Source organism: Nematostella vectensis, chromosome 8 (genome assembly GCF_932526225.1).
Source record: "Nematostella vectensis chromosome 8, jaNemVect1.1, whole genome shotgun sequence".
Lineage (NCBI taxonomy): Eukaryota > Metazoa > Cnidaria > Anthozoa > Actiniaria > Edwardsiidae > Nematostella > Nematostella vectensis.
Genome location: NC_064041.1, coordinates 3187312 through 3204137, shown reverse-complemented (window position 1 = coordinate 3204137; position 16826 = coordinate 3187312). Strand labels below are relative to the sequence as shown.

The 16826-nt window shown below is 39.5% G+C and overlaps 1 protein-coding gene across 3 annotated transcripts in view; it reads left to right on the top strand.

Moving 5' to 3' along the window:
* Positions 1–14127, top strand: part of LOC5507434 — a 44981-nt gene extending 30854 nt beyond the window's left edge. For 2 of the 3 annotated variants that reach the window (XM_048731345.1, XM_048731346.1), the window contains exons 23-37: positions 1319–1450; positions 1984–2028; positions 3182–3316; positions 3621–3743; positions 5161–5266; positions 7481–7581; positions 8363–8460; positions 8556–8676; positions 8888–9021; positions 9340–9441; positions 10035–10125; positions 10639–10819; positions 11298–11451; positions 13170–13254; positions 13598–14127. In XM_048731345.1, coding sequence (XP_048587302.1) covers positions 1319–1450; positions 1984–2028; positions 3182–3316; positions 3621–3743; positions 5161–5266; positions 7481–7581; positions 8363–8460; positions 8556–8676; positions 8888–9021; positions 9340–9441; positions 10035–10125; positions 10639–10819; positions 11298–11451; positions 13170–13254; positions 13598–13699 — 1710 coding nt within the window. In that variant the 3' untranslated portion in view covers positions 13700–14127. Of the gene's footprint in view, positions 1–1318; positions 1451–1983; positions 2029–3181; positions 3317–3620; positions 3744–5160; positions 5267–7480; positions 7582–8362; positions 8461–8555; positions 8677–8887; positions 9022–9339; positions 9442–9881; positions 9961–10034; positions 10126–10638; positions 10820–11297; positions 11452–13169; positions 13255–13597 lie in introns of those variants that run through there. The other variant, XM_048731347.1, reaches the window with a different exon arrangement.
* The last annotated feature ends 2699 nt before the right edge of the window (positions 14128–16826 follow it).

The following is a 16826-nucleotide window of genomic DNA, read 5'->3' as shown; positions in this document are numbered from 1 at the left end:
TGGGATATGTTTGCAAGGATGGTGTATAGCTAATGTGCTTCGTATTTTATCCGGTCCATATTTTGTTTTTGTGTGCGCTTTTTTACTAGTCCTTTCTCATTGTTTTTAATATATTAAAAATGTGAGAGATCTTCGTTAGCCTAGGGTGAGGTTTCATAAGAGAAAGTTTAGCTAAATAATCATTATATAATACTGCACAGCTTTGTGTTGTAGTATATCTTCAATATTTTTCAAAACCTTTTTTTACAAACATGCCAGCAAACCAAACCAAGGCCTGTTCTTTCTCTTATAAAATATTTTTTTCCTTAATTTATAGTATTTCAAGAAATCGGCTTTTGACGTATTTCATGTAGGAATATTGAATGAAATGCTTTGCTGCACTGCTTTTATTGTATTTTATATTCATATTTTCCTTAACTTTTCCTTTTAAAGAAAAGCTAACGCAATATCTTTCTTTTTCCCATAGTCTAATATTACAATTACAACAACGTAGTTATCGGCATTTCTTAAACATCAAAGAATATTTGAAGAAGTTCTGCTAGCTTGTGCTAACTAAGCGTCATATATATATATATATATATATATATATATATATATGAATATTTTAAGGGGTGAATATACATACTCTTACCTCGGCTGGTGGCATTTTCCACTTTGTTGCTCACATCAGGCCAATAACATTAGATGAGTGATTCGAATTGCTTTTATTTTTATTTTCCGTTACCTACTTTAGAAATGAAGAATCGGCAGTGAGGCCGGCTTAATGATTTCTCTCGTCTGTCCGAATTCCTACCCCGAATCCGACAAATTACTAGTGACAGGTATAATCAAGATAAATGATTATCAAGTCAAATCCTAACAAACGTCCCAGCTCGACTTTGATGTACTCACAGAAGAAGTGCCATAGGCAATAAATTTCGTACTCTTTCTTACCTTGAACTTGCACATATTCTAGTATTATACTGGTACTTATATTTTCTCAAACATTCTTGCTAGGGCTAAATCACAGTTAACTCTTTCCTAGTACATGTCTGAAACCCCAGTTTGATAATCTATAAAATGTATATTGGTGTTCTAAATACCTTGATGATCGATGAGCTTTCTAATATTTAAAAGTTCTCTATGCAGCCCGTGAGTTGTAAGGTCAACATATTGTCCACAGAAAATTCTGTGGACAAAGTGTAGGACTTGGCGTCCACAAAAATCTGAAACACGCGTCGCTTAATGTATTATGTGGATTAAAAGTGGGTAGATTAGAGTCGAACTTTATTACTTAAAATGTTATAGCTGTCTTTATTTCTTTTCATGGCTATTCCAGGAAGTTTTGAAAGAGCTTGTCTGTGAGAAGCTCCCAGCGTTGCACGCTCATTTCAAGTACTATGGAGTAGATTTGTCGACAGTGACCTTTAACTGGCTTATTACTATCTACCTAGACGCTGTACCTTTTGAGGTAAGGGGTGCAACATTTGATATAGCTGGCTCATAACTATGTTATCTAGTCGCAGTGCTTTTTAATGTAATGGGTTCAATATTTCAGTATACAATTAGCTCATAACTGTTTACTTGGTCGCAGTACCTTTTAAGGTAAGGAGGGGTGCAGCATTTGATAAAAATGGTTCATAACTACGAATAAGTTAATATCTGTGCAATGTGTGAACACCCTCAAATTCTCGTTTATTGCCCAGCTTCCAACATGCGCCCGCTTCAAATTAGCGCTCCCATCCCTTAGAGAAGTGTAGAAGCCCGCTCCCTCTCGTTCTTTGTCTGTGGAGGATCAATCCAATGTGGTGAAATCTTCTGATAGCTTCTACATGACCCATTCCTCCTCGCGACTCAAACAATTTAAATTTTAAATTAGCTAAAACAATGAAACCTAAACAAGCATTTGATTATCTGAATTTAAAATCAGGGACGATTAAAACTAGCATTTACCGCTGTAGTTGCTTGTTTCATCCCGTTGATTATCGTCATTTATTTCTACAGACCGGTTTGCGAATTTGGGATTGCTTCCTCTACGAAGGACGAGAGGTAATTTTTTTATTGTCAAATACAGTAAAAACCCGCGAGTAAGTAACCTGACAATTAAGAACCTGTTAGCCTAGAATTTGTTATTTACACCCCCTAAAAATAAAAAAATAGCCTTGAAAATAAACAGCTGGTTCTTCTTTTCTCAAATCATCATCAATGATGCAGTGATGCAGCTGTAAAGCTATGCAAGAATCCTTCTTGTTGAAGTATGAACTTGCCATTAAAATAAGAACCTGTTCAGGCCGACTCACAAAAATGAAGGTCCTTACTCGTGGGTTTTGACTGTATTGCCTTCTTGAAGTGCCCTAGTCAGCCACCCCTTTGTTATTATTCTTATTTAATATTCGAAGGCATGCACTAAAATCTCAAAATAGCCATCTAAAAACAAAGTAAAATACTTTCTTTTCCGGATACAATCGAACATATGATTTTGGATTCCGTAAATCAGCCGATGGAAATGGAAGCTTTTTGGCACTCGGTACTTTGCTAGGATGGCAAATTGGCGGCTGTTTACACTGGTGTCGTGGATGCTTCCACGGAACTATATACTCACATTTGAATTTTACTTTTATTTTACTTTTTTTATTTAACTCTTGTTGATTCTACATAGATTTTTCTGGGCTCTGAAAATGCTTGCTTCGTGTCGATTTCACCACAACACGCCTGTGTATATTATTAGTTCTCAGTCTCTCATGGCCTAATCACCACAGGTATCAATATCAATTTCGACACTGGTTTTCAGTCCCACGTGTTTTTCGTTTCCGATAACTTGTTTTTTATGACAGTAGCTATTTCGCAGATACGGCGGCTGTTAGACCGCTAACCAATGAGACAGCGCCAAAAAGCGGCGTCAAGTGAGCAGACAATAGAAACATACGCGCTTAAACAACAACAACGCGATGCTAAGAAACAATTCGAACTTTATTTAATTGCTGCCTTTGTGTTTATCCTGTATTTTCTCGGTGACAGTAGCTAAGAAGGCGATCCCCTTTGATGTTGTTTTGGTTGTGATCGATCTAGAGCTGTGACAGATGCAGAATTGGAAAAATTTAAAAGTTATGATTGACATCCACCAAAACACAGTTGAGACTCGTAAAGGCACACGTGCGACTGAAAACGAGTGTAAGAGACTTAAATTTTGTTTCACTTTCAGGTGCTGTTTCGAGTTGCTATTGGCTTACTCAAGCTGCAGCAGCGGGCTCTACTGCAGTTGTCCGGCCCGCTAGAGATTATGCAATACATGAAGCGGGCTGCCAGGGTTACATATGATGTGGATCGCTTATTCAAGGTAAAAATTATAAAGTTATGTTTATGATGAAGATATTGGCCCTGAAGATGTGATGTTGATAATGATATCTTAAACGAGCGTAAGTGCAAAGTCAAGTAAAGAAAATTAAGGTGAAGGAAGCGAAAGAAATCAGTGCTGTACAACTCTTTGACTAGATATTGAAATGTAAACAAACAAACTAAAAAATGATAATGATGGTGATGATGACGATGATGATGATGATACTTATGATGATATGATGATGATTATATTTTGTGAGTCACTTGTGATGTCACTAAGGTGCTGTGTTTACAACACGTTCCAGGCATCATTCGACGAAATCTCGACATTTCCATCGAATGCTGATCTAGATGTTATGCAAAGCAAACACCGCTCTGATATCGAACAGAGGCTTGATGGAATGTCGATATCTTCTCGCGAAAGAAAGGTACGTAACACATTGACCCCTCAACCGGCCTGTACCGAAGAAATTCATAAACGCAAAATAAACACAACAAGATGAAGATACTTAGGCATCAGTCTAAGGGATAAATGGTCTTGAAGATATGCATTCAACCAAGGTGATTGCAACTACTCCTTAGCCAAATAATAGCACAAGTCCCTCGACAAATTTCAAATCGAAATAGGAAAGAAAAGCAGAATCACCCCTCTCAACAAAATGCTTAAAATAACACACAAGGGAGAGAGTTCAGCAAACACAGCTCAAGAAACAAGTAGATACCTTTCTTCTGATCCTTCAGGTCCATTTCCACGGCCTCAAAACACAATGTCCACTCCTTGAAGGCTTGTGAACCATCTTGGGTGCCGTTACGGATTGCAAAGCATTCTGGGAAACCCGGGGAACAATTCACGTGGGTAGAGCCAGTCAACACTCCTCTCCCCAAAGTCAGATGTTTTTTTTTTTCACCCCGAAGCCAAACAAATCAATTCCAGGTCATAAAGAACCAGAATAGCAGTGTAAACATTTTTTTTTTCAGAAAAGACAGCATTTAGGAGACCTGTGGTGATTGACTGTAAAACTATTCTCTCGTCCAGACAAAGCGAAACGAGCAAAAAAAACACCATGAATCCACCTTTTCTTGCATATATCCATAAGCACAGCACTAAATCATTCCCCAATAGACTTCATGATGTCCTAAGGCACTCTCACAGTATGCTCATAGCTTTATTTTTCAAAGCACTGTTGGAAAGCTAGGATACCGCTAACTAGGTGCAGCGGTGTATGACTTTGACGGGCTGTGAAATAGGAGAGAAGGTCTCTGTTTGCGGTCTGTTTTTTTTTTCTTTTTAATTCGGCTTAACCCTTTTCCTTGGCTCACTGGGATATCCGGCGGATAATGTCCAAGGATGAGAAATAGTACGAAAAATAAAAAGTTAGCCGAGAAGTGAAGCCGCCAGAAAGGGTTTATTAACTCAATAGCTATATTTTTATATATCTTTACCCGCATTAGTTTAAATTTAGATGTAGAAGTGGGCCGGAGCCTGGGTTGGATTTTACAGTGGATTAAAGGTATCAGCAGCATTGTCACCAGTTTACTTCCACAGACGGAAACCTCAACCGACAAGAGACGAAAGAATCTATTAGAATCTGCGCCATTTAACAGGCCATCTACTGTAAAGTATCAGTCGCATCCTCCATGAAACTTTCAATAGACACACTATTTTTCGTGTTTTCCCGTGAAAGCAATCGGGAATTGTTACGTTATCGACCTGGTGACATTGCCACTTTAAGTTCGCTGCTGAGATCGGCATCCCATTTTTATTTCCCTTGGTTTTATAGCCACATTAGTCTCTCAAGTCAGATTCAAGGAAATCAACTGATTAGAATTGCTTGTGTTTATCAGCGTTCTCGAGTTGACTCGTTCACGGTAGAGATTCCCAGTCCGGGCAAACAAGAGAAGCTTCTGGATCAATACCAGATCGTGGAGTGTGCAGTGGCTACAAGCAAAGGTAGACTGGCACTAGGGTTGCACCCCCGGGCCCAGGGCGTGACCGTCAGTGGATGTAAGGAGGGGGGTGGACTGCGTTGCCCTGGGTAGCCAAAGTTGCTATGAGTGTTGATTTATTTATTTGTTTATGATGTCGTGATGTTATGTTATGATTTGTTTGAGTCGATCATGTATTGGATATAATCATATGTACATTTATTTTGCTCTATTTCCAAGGGAAGCCAAGCGTTTAAGTCTTTTGTTTCGCCGCCGAACGGCTGGTAATCCAGCCTTGTTTTAGTGTCCATCAATTTGCGTGCTCTAATTGGCTTTTGTGAGGGCTGCTACTTAACCCCACCGAATCGCCTCATTTAGGCATTCTTTTTATTTGGACGACCTCAAAATACAACACAACACAATACAATACAATATATTGTATTTGTACCCCAAGAAGACATTACAATACAATACTAAATGAGATTACAAAACGGGTACCGGCTGTCTAGAAATAACTAAAGAGCTAATCTAGCTAAGATAGACAAAATTAAATAACTTACAAGATTTTGTCGTCAGACAAGGCACAGGTACAAAAACAGTAATAAAAGACAAGCAAAACACGATAAGAAATTTAAAACATGTATCAGTAAACTTAGATGAGAAAGAAACATACAATAACTAATATTAAACATGCATGGCAACATTCATTAAACATGCATGGCTAGTAAGAGGTTATCTTAAACTTCTTTAATAGTTTTTTTTTAAATCGGCTAAAAGGTAGCTGTAGTCCATGTACATCTCCATCCAAGTCTGACATGGATAATTACTACCCTACGTCACCGCTTTCAGTGGTTTCAATGTAATGTAGAGCAATACATGATCATGATCAACTCAACCCCAATTCCTCCGTCGCTCTCGGTAAATTCCATCAGGTCTACCTCTGAACAAAGTAGTTTTGCCGCCGCAAATCTTATCAATCTTATCAATGAACTTCCTAAGACCTTTTACTCCATCCCTCATGTCCAGCTATTGGACAAGCTGTCTAGAAGTAAATGTTTTGAAGTCGTATTGTTAATGGGGGGCTGTCCACTACAGAATCCCTCAAGGGTCAGTGCTTGGACCTCTCTTGTTCACACTATTTATCCATGACATTCCCAGCGCGATTATCCGATAACTTCACACATTCAGGCGGGGAAATCAATTGGCGGGAAGACAATTTAAGGGCGCGCGACATTTTTAGCAACAGACGCCCGAAACTGGCGAGAAAAACATGAAAAATAGCAAATAGCGTAAAACAAAAATAGGCAAACAGGATAAGGGCACCTAATTAGCGACCTGAAGTGCTGATTTGAGCAAGAAAGGAGTTGTTGCAATGCGTATTTCAATGTTGAAAAGCGGGAAATATGTCGATATTTTCATAACACAATTCTATCACAACATTCGTATTAGTAACCAGGCTTTATCACAATATGCAATTGCGCATGCGTAGATAATTTTACTTCCGGTTTGCGTTTCCAACTCTTTTTGCGAAGAACGGACGTCTCGATTTTTTTAGGCAGAGAATATTCACCTAGCTGTGCTCTACAAAACTACGTATCGATTTTCCAATATTTTAAAACTATTCTAATAAGAGCGGAAAAATAGAAATTACAAATGTGCGAAAACTTTATTATTTGGCAGAATCCAAAACGCATACGTAACTTTGTAGGTACTCTCACAATTAACATTATAAACATATACATTTATCATTGCAGATACTTGAATAGCTAAGATTAGAGAATTTGTCTGTTGTGACTTCATGTGATGATCTCATCACCTGAAACGTCATCAAAATTTAGACATTCATAAACAATGATGTCATGCCTAAATTCATACCATTTCGCAAATATTTGGCGGATTTATAGCGCCTAGAAGTTTCCCTAGCAACGGCCCTAAGAGAATTGCCCCAACACCCTTAAAAAGCATTGTTTTCTGCCTTGTTCAGTAGAAGAGAACATCATGATGAAAATAATAAAAACTACAAATAACTACATTTAGAATTATCATAGATAGATTTCCAGACAGTTATTTAATTTTCTGGCCACTTCTTTTTCACTTATTTTCTGGAAAAGTGGCTGCTTTGTACCAGGGGGTCGCTTTTAAGACTATGATAGCTACGGTCGCACAAAGGGTTTAAAGGCTGCTTATCCGCTATCCAAAGCCATTGGGTATCCTGTGTAACAGTGTATTTTGTTTGCAGACCTCTCCAGGCCCGTGGGTATCCTGTGTAGCAGTAGAGGTGGCGCCCGACTCTACCTGCTCGACATCAACAAGAAAGAAATGAGTACACTTGATGCAGGGGTAAGTTATATAACCCGCTTAAGATCAACTCCCGTTTCCTGTGTACAGGGGTGCTAGTAAGACCTGTGATAAATGTTTTCTCCATAGATCATGGCTCTTTTCCGGTATACAAAGGTGCTAGCTATACCTTTCTTAATGATTTCTCTCTAGGTAACGGCCCGTGTCCCGTGTACAGAGGTGCTAGATAGGCCCTTGATAAATGATTTCTCCATAGATCACCTCCCGTGTACAGAGGTGCTAGTAAGACCTGTGATATATGTTTTCTCCATAGATCAGGGCTCTTTTCCGGTGTACAGAGGTGCTAGCTAGACCTTTCTTAATGATTTATCTCTAGGTAACGGCCCGTGTCCCGTGTACAGAGGTGCTAGCTAGGCCCTTGATAAATGATTTCTCCATAGATCACCTCCCGTGTCCCGTGTACAGAGGTGCTAGTAAGACCTGTGATAAATGTTTTCTCCATAGATCAGGGCTCTTTTCCGGTGTACAGAGGTGCTAGCTAGACCTTTCTTAATGATTTATCTCTAGGTAACGGCCCGTGTCCCGTGTACAGAGGTGCTAGCTAGGCCCTTGATAAATGATTTCTCCATAGATCACTTCCCGTGTCCTGTGTGCAGAGGTGCTAGCTAGGCCCTTGATAAATGATTTCTCCATAGATCACTTCCCGTGTCCTGTGTACAGAGGTGCTAGCTAAGCCCTTGATAAATGATTTCTCCATAGATCACTTCCCGTGTCCTGTGTGCAGAGGTGCTAGCTAGGCCCTTGATAAATGATTTCTCCATAGATCACTTCCCGTGTCCTGTGTGCAGAGGTGCTGGAGGATGGAACGCTACTCGTTGGTACGATCGCTTGGTTCGTCCACGCCTTCAACATTGATGCAAGGTATTTTGTTATCCTGATTATTTTCCCTGTATCCTGTACACTATAATCCAAAGTCGTCACCGCAGTTGAAAGACTTGTTGGTTTGTTAACTATAGAGAAGAACTCTGGTCCGTACAACTCCGCGACTCCGTGATCGACCTCACGCATTATTACAATGACGAGGATGACAATAGGGTGTACGCCGCACTGGCGGATGGGTCGATAGCTGTACTTCCGGTAAGTATGCGTATACCCATGCTCAGTAGGCACACATCCGGCATACATTCACTTCCGGTATACATAGGTACTTCCGGTATTCACATACTTTCGGTAAACACAGGTACTTCCGGTATACACACTTCCAGTATACAAACAATGACCTGTTCTATCCTCTAACAGCGGTGTATATTATTAACCATTAAAAAACTACTTTCTCGTTGTATCGCAGAATGCTCATGCCGGTGGCTCACCCTCGATGGGCTCACATGTGCGTATTGGAAGCGCTCCCGTGACATGCGTTGCGTACGTCAGCGGTAAAGTCTGGTGCGGGTGCGGAAATAACGTGGTGGTGCTTGATGCGAGGTGAGTGACTATATAACGATATTTGGGACTTTTCCATTAGCTTTCAAAGTCAGGTATCTCCGGGCAGACTGCGTCAAAATTGCTGGTAAAATGTTGTGCTAGTGCGAGGGTACCAACAAAAACTTTCTGCAATGTTATTAGTCCGAGGACTTATCCATTAATCCTTTCACGTCTGAGCACTTTTGCACAAAATTATGAGACTGAAAACAGAAACCTCCCCCATAAGTCCCACACAACCAGTTAAGTTCAGATACCGTTGACCCAAGACGGTATTTTTCAGGCTTCTGGCTATTGAACTGTATTTTTATCGCTCCCCAGTTCCCTGGAGGAGCTCCACTCCGCTGTTATGTCGCCGTCACCACGTCATCAGGTCGGTCGTCTGCTCGCAGGGGATCATGGGGTTTGGTGCACTATACGCGGGTAAGCTATCATCGGCCAATCACGTATCTCCATTCTTTGTATTATTTAAATTAAGTGGATGCCCGTCGATAAGATGGTAGCAACCTTCCTGGTAGCAACAGTTTATCGACCACAGGCCCGTATCCAGGATTTTGAACGGGGAGGTTCGTTTATCCATTTAGTGGACCATTTTCTCTTAGGTAAATCGCCCTAGCCTGCAGTGGTACTCAAATTTCCTTCATCAGGGCGGACCTTCAAGTCGGGTGGGGTGGTTCTTACGAGCTCCCCGAACCCCCCTGGCTGCGGGCCTGATTAGCCAATCACGTATCTCCATTCTTTTATAAGATGGTAGCAACCTTCCTGGGCCAAGCAATTTTGTGTTTTCCCAGCATTCGTTTTGGTTGGTTTAGGTTAAAAGGCAAGTTCTTTTTTTACGGTTTTCCGTCTAATTATTGTACCAGGTCGTCCTGGGTGCAAATTATCAATTCTGCACCATACGAAATTCTTTTAAAAGTGAACGTCTAATTATTGTCTCGGGTCGACCTGGGTGCTACTTATCAATTCTGTTTCCATACGAAATTCTTCTAAAAGTGGACGTCTAATTATTGTCTCAGGTCGTCCTGGGTGCTACTTATCAATTCTGTGTCATACGAAATTCTTCTAAAAGTGGACGTGTCTCTGGACACAGACGCCAGTCAGCCCCTGGTAAGAAAACGTGACGAAAACACTAAGGCACCATAGGCACGTGACATTACCAGCACGTGACCTTTATTAAAATGTATAGCTGAACATTCGTGTCTCAAGGTGTTCCCTATGGTTAAGTGCCTGTTTTTGTTTATTAATTGTTCGCTTTATAGAACTAATATCATACCCATCCTTAAAAGCTGATCCTCAGATCTTCTTTAGCCAATCGTAAAAAAAATCTGGCGCTGCTCAACAATATCATATAAGGTATCATGCCCAGTTTCTCAATCAACACGCACACGTGTAGATTGACAGGGGATCGCTGTTTGTTATCTGAGTATATCTGAGGCCATTGTCAACCCGATTACCTCTATTTTTTGTGTGCCATTGCAAGGTAACATGTGTCATTTCTAGGTAACATGTGTCGTTGCTAGGTAACATGTGTCGTTGCTAGGTAACATGTGTCATTGCTAGTTAACATGTGTCATTGCTAGGTAACATGTGACATTGATAGTTAACATGTGTCGTTGCTAGGTAACAGTATCGCCGTTTCAAGAGACGCGCGTTACCACGGTGATGGCGTTTGGGGAGGAGCTCTGGGTGGGGCTTGGTAATGGTCAGGTGATCATCTTTGACGTCATCGAGAATAAGCAGTACCACGAGGAAAGCTTCGTGCTTCTCAAACCTGAATGTGGAACAGCACCAGAGCCACAAGGTGAATTGTACGCTACCAAGAGAGTATAAGATAAGAGAGGGACTCTTTGGTATTACCCGCGCGCCATGTCGATTCCCATCCTGGCTATTTTTAGTAACCACCACCCCACCACTGCGCGTGAGCATTTTTACTTGCCATATCCGCGCGCTTTGGCGTTTGCATCTTGTTGTTTGCCGCTGTTTTGTGTGCTGAAACCGAAAAGGACAACCAATGTGCACTAGTACCATCGAAAATTTCCTTCTAGCATCCAGGATACAAGTAGTAGCGGTTTATTTAGGGAATACAGTGAATTGAGACTTGCAAAATTTAGATCTGTTTATCTATTTCCTTTAGCTCAATTTCAACGTATAATTATACAAAAATGCAAACTCCCTATCGATCATTGTCGAATTAAACAAATGAAATGTTTTCGGATATATTCTCAAGATTCTCTTCATTTTGTTTTTACTGAATTATTTTTACACGTGATTTGTCGCAGATGTTGTCGAACGTGTTTCGGACACTTGCACAGAACGTGTCCGGGACAGATCCGAGAGCTGTGATACAGTCAGCATAGAATGTAAGCTTGCTCTACAAAGGAGGATTTTGTATCGAGTCAGCGAGGACGCCATCAGATCCCTCGTTATCCTCAGGTAAGCATTGGTAGTGAATCATGTGTGATAATGATGATGACAATGACGATATAAATTATGATGATGATGATGTTGATGATGATGATGATGATGATGATGATGATGATGATGATGATATATCGACTTGCTAATGTTGATAATTCGACCTCGATGTTGATAATTCGACTTCGATGTTGATAATTCGACTTAACTGTTGATAATTCGACTGTTGATAACTGAATTGGTGATAATTTGAATTGTTAGAGAAGAAAAGTAGTAAAACCATACGGTAACGATAATAAACCTTCCTCAAATAAGAAACTGATACAATAAATATTTACAAGCTGACCACAAGACTTTAGACCAAAGATAAACATTCGATTAACAATTTTTGGTTACACAAAGCATACAAGCCAATAGAAGACCGCAAAAAAAAACAGAAAGTTTTTTTAACCATTCTTGATCACTGCAAGCTACTTGTTTGTATAGAATATAATTTAACTAGTCTGTCAGTAAAATTACTTATCAAAATTTGATAGCTTACTTTATAGTTTAAAGTATAAGTGAAAAATCCCATTTCTAGCTGTGTAAACAACAAGAACTATTGTCACTCAAAGGTTTTGTTGTCTTCATGAGATCTTCCGGAAAAATTATTCGCGATTTTATCGCGGGCACATCAGGCACATAAAGAGCTGCAATGTTGGTCAAAACATTATTCTCAGACTACACACCCAAATACATAGAAGGCGCAATTAATCCAACGCCTCAGTACATAATAAAGACATTTATCTGAAAGAAAGATCTTTCCCGATATTTTTTCTACGATTCTTTGAGCTCCTAGCCCGGATATAAAAAGCCGCAACCAAACTGCGTTAAATATAACGCTGGCACACTGGGACAAATATAGACTGATTAATGGCTGTAATCACCCTCCACACTTGGTTGCTATAGCTTTACATCTTCAACTATAAATCAAGAGTACTTTTTTCGAAAATTTGCTTTTTTACAAAAAAAGACAACATCTCATATGAGAGTGTTCAAAATCAATGAAACTTGGCACAATAGTTTTGTAAGGCCAGAGCTACCTTTTGTCAATATTTGAGATCCCCCCGGTTTAAAGGGGTGAGTCATGGCTTGTTGATAAATCGACCATCATGGAGGTTTTTCGGCCATTGTCAGGGGGGCCCACCAAATTTCGAAATTAATGGCACATCATAACACCTATACACACACCTACCAACACTATCTTATCGTTTTCTGCCGTTAAAAAATGAAAAAAATTCTCATGGTCGATTTATCAACATAGCATAGTGATGATGATGATTATAATGATGATGATGATGACGGAGATGATGATGATGATGATGGTGATGATGATGGTGGTGGTGGTGATAATGATTAGGTCTAGGTTATTACAGTGATGATGATTACAATTGCGATATAAATGATGATGATGGTAGTCTAGCTATTAGGGTGATGTTGATGATGACAATTGCGATATAAATAATGATTAGGTCTAGGTTATTACAGTGATGATGATGACAATTGCGATATTAATGATGATGATGGTAGTCTAGCTATTAGGGTGATGTTGATGATGACAATTGCGATATAAATGATGATGATGGTAGTCTAGCTATTAGGGTGATGTTGATGATGACAATTGCGATATAAATGTTGATGATGATGGTAGTCTAGGTTGATATTGATTATACTTATTATTACCCCTCCCCCCCTAGGGAATCGGAGCCTCTAGTTCTCAGTTGTGCTGGCCAATTAAGTGCCGAGGGTGGCTTGTCGCTATGGCAACAGCAAACGGAACTCGTAAGTACTCACTCGATACTGAGAATGACTTGTTTTCGAGTTTTAAGATAACTGTGAACGTTATAGTCAAAGACATTGCTGCATAAAACACAGATCGCGGTGTAAAGTTATCTTGTGCATTGTGTTTTACCACACACTCTGTTTTTTTTGTTTGCATTTTTTTCTAATAAGGTGTTATTTTTAACTCAAATAGTCAATATACAATAATAAACAATAGTCATAACGTGGATTTTGGTAATAGTGGTATCGATTCTATATAGGGACCGCGAATTGCATGCATTGATTTATTAAAATTATTGTATTCAGAGAAAAATAATAATTATCGATATTCACTGACTTGTAGGACTCGTGTGAATGGATTAACTGCCCCGTGCGGCACAAGATCCGACCGCAGACAACCAAGGGCTCATCATCGTTGAGTTCTTTCTCAGAAACCATTGATTGAGGCGACACAAAGTCTGACCCGAGCCAAACAAGGACTCATCAGTAATGAATCTTTCTCATTAGAATTATTTGCTTGAGGCGACACAAGACCAGGCCAGAGCCAAGAAAGATCACATCAGTGTTGAGCCCTTTCTCAAAAACCTTTTATTAAGGCGGAACAAGACCCAACCAGGAGCCAACCAAATGCTCATCATTGTTTAGTCCTTTCTTATCGGAAAACTTTCCTTGAGGCGGAACAAGATCCAGCAAGGGCATATCAATGTTGAGTCCTTTTTCAACAGAATGCTTTGCTTAATATATTTACAGTGCAACGCGCGCTAGCTTGACCACCTCGACAGGTAAAGTACACCGATAAAAACAAGCTAACATTTGATTGATATATGAAGCCAACAAGCTAGGCAAAACGTCGCTTGAGTATACAATCAGCACGAAAAAATCCTCTTAGCTAAGAAGTCCTTGAAACTCTCACAGTTTGTATTGGTGGCCACGCTAGCGCGCGTCACACTATAACACTTTGTGTTGGTGGCCACGGTAGCGCGCGTCGCACTATAACACTTTGTGTTGGTGGCCACGGTAACGCGCGTTACACTATAACACTTTGTGTTGGTGGCCACGGTAGCACGCGTTACACTATAACACTTTGTGTTGGTGGCCACGGTAGCGTGCGTTACACTATAACACTTTGTGTTGGTGGCCACGGTAGCGCGCGTCACACTATAACACTTTGTGTTGGTGGCCACGGTAGCGCGCGTCACACTATAACACTTTGTCTTGGTGGCCACGGTAGCGCGCGTCACACTATAACACTTCGTGTTTGTGGCCACGGTAGCGTGCGTTACACTATAACACTTTGTGTTGGTGGCCACGGTAGCGCGCGATACACAAAGACTTAGGGGTTATTTTCAACAGCATTTTAAATATAAAAAATATAGTCCATTGCAACAGCTGCTCACAATACTTAGATTATATGATGATGTGACGATGAAGATGTTTCGACAATATGAGGGCAGCGTAGAACAATTCAAGTAATTATCAAAAACTGGGGGAGCAGTAATTATCAAAAAATGGGGGAACATTAGCAGTACATTTTATATTTTCTCAATTTTCCCTTATTACTCAAAGGAATTTAGAGCCATAAATATTATTGTTGAAAAATTGAAAAAGCTAGCCCAGTATTTTACATTTTGCATTATGTTTCTTTACGTAATATATTTGAAAATCAAAAGTATTATAAAGTATTTTTCTTACTTTTAATAAGATGGTTTCTCCTTTAGTGAAAGTCCTAATATTTATGGAAGCTTGTCGATTCTATTACAGTAGAGTGGTTTTCAAACAAAATGAGTGGTGGCAACAAAATGTAATTGTTAAAATGTAATAGCAGGGGCGTAGCCAGGGGGGGTGGCCCAGGGGGGGGCAAAAATACAGCCCAAAACACAGTAAAGTGTAAGACATCATCTAAAATACACGAGGAAAACGCATCGAAAGGGCCTTTTGGGCCTCCTCCTGTTAAAAATCCTGGCTACGCAGCTAAATAGTCAAGCCAGAACAAAAGATAACAAAGAGATTATAGTGTATTAGTACTAAATAAACTAAATAGTATTTCACGGGTTTTTGACAACCACTCTATTTTTGTTTGGCCTTGCCCTATACACATTTATATATTTTCATGCAGTTCTCAAGTTATAGTGATATTTGTTATTCTATTACATGGTGTTGCAAAAGTTCGTTTGCTGGGTTTGGTGCTTGACGAAGCAAATGAGATTACGTTCGACATAGCAAATAAATGGCAAGTTTTCCCAAAATAAGGTCTGGTTAACTTCTGTAAGCTTGAATTTTTCCATAGAGGTTTCTTATGTTTGTAAACCAACATATCAAAAAGTATTTTTTACTAATGGATTCGTCTTCGAGATATGAGGCTTGAAGTACAATTTTCATATGTTCAAAGTATAAATTCTCCTCGTTTTTAGGGAGAAGTCGGGCTCTGATCAGAAATAAAGCCAACTTTGCTCGCTAGTATCTAAATTTCAAATCCTCTAAATTTCTTTAAAATTTGGAATTGACCTTTTGGTCAGAGGAACTCCTTGTATGTGCAATCTTGAGCTTATATATTGAGAATTGAAAAATTTCATGCCGTTTTTTGCTGTCATTACGTTCTGCTTGATTCGTTTCACAGTTCGTTTCTCAAATCAATTTTTCGACAGAATTTTCTATGTTTATATAAATCCAGTTACATTCCCTTCTTTTTTAGAATGACAGCATTATTTGGACAAGGCCTTTTTGGTCATGGTAGTTATGCATGTGACCCAACAGGGCTATGTTCGTGTGTAAACGCGCCCTGTAGCAGGGGCTGGGTCAAAGGGAGCACCCAATAATTTTCTAATGTTTCTGTATCATGGCACTCCACACCTCTGTGGGCTACTGAAGTTTTTGCACAATTGTTCCGAGGTTCCCAGGTGAAGTGACTATCAAAAGTCTCCGCCCAATGGCATGCCATGGATATGAATAATTCGTGAAAACGGAGTGGCAGACAAGTCAACCTGACATGAAATGCATGCTTAGTATTTGTACTTTCAATGTTAGCAACCAAGAAACAAAAAGATAAAATGTGCCAGAGATACAAATTTTTAAATGAGCCCCACTAAAGCCTCCTTTGAGATAACCTTAAAGTGTGGTGGTTTCTAGCGGGGCTAATGGACAATGTTTTATTTTAAAATCATTCCCTAAACATTTTGAAACTTAAATACAACAAAGGCTATGCTTTGTTTGTAGGTTACTTTTCTTGATCTTTATTTTTTAAGAGACCTTGTCCGGCACAACCCTATCACTTTTTTTTACTAAAATTGTAAGATACGTTATTAGTTAAAATTTAGAGAAATGTCCATAATAATCAAACCAATATCGAAAAAGCCGATTAAGATGGTGCTTTCTCGATCATTAAAAAGGCTAGACGAAAACCTCAACCGACAAGAGTCAAAATAATATATTAGAATCCGCGCTATTTAACAGGCCATCCGCTCTAAATTATCAGTCACTATCTCAAAGAAACTCTTAACAGAAACACTGCTTTTACTATTTCGAAATATTTTTCGGTTATTATAGGAGATTGTTACGTAATCGATCGGAAGTCT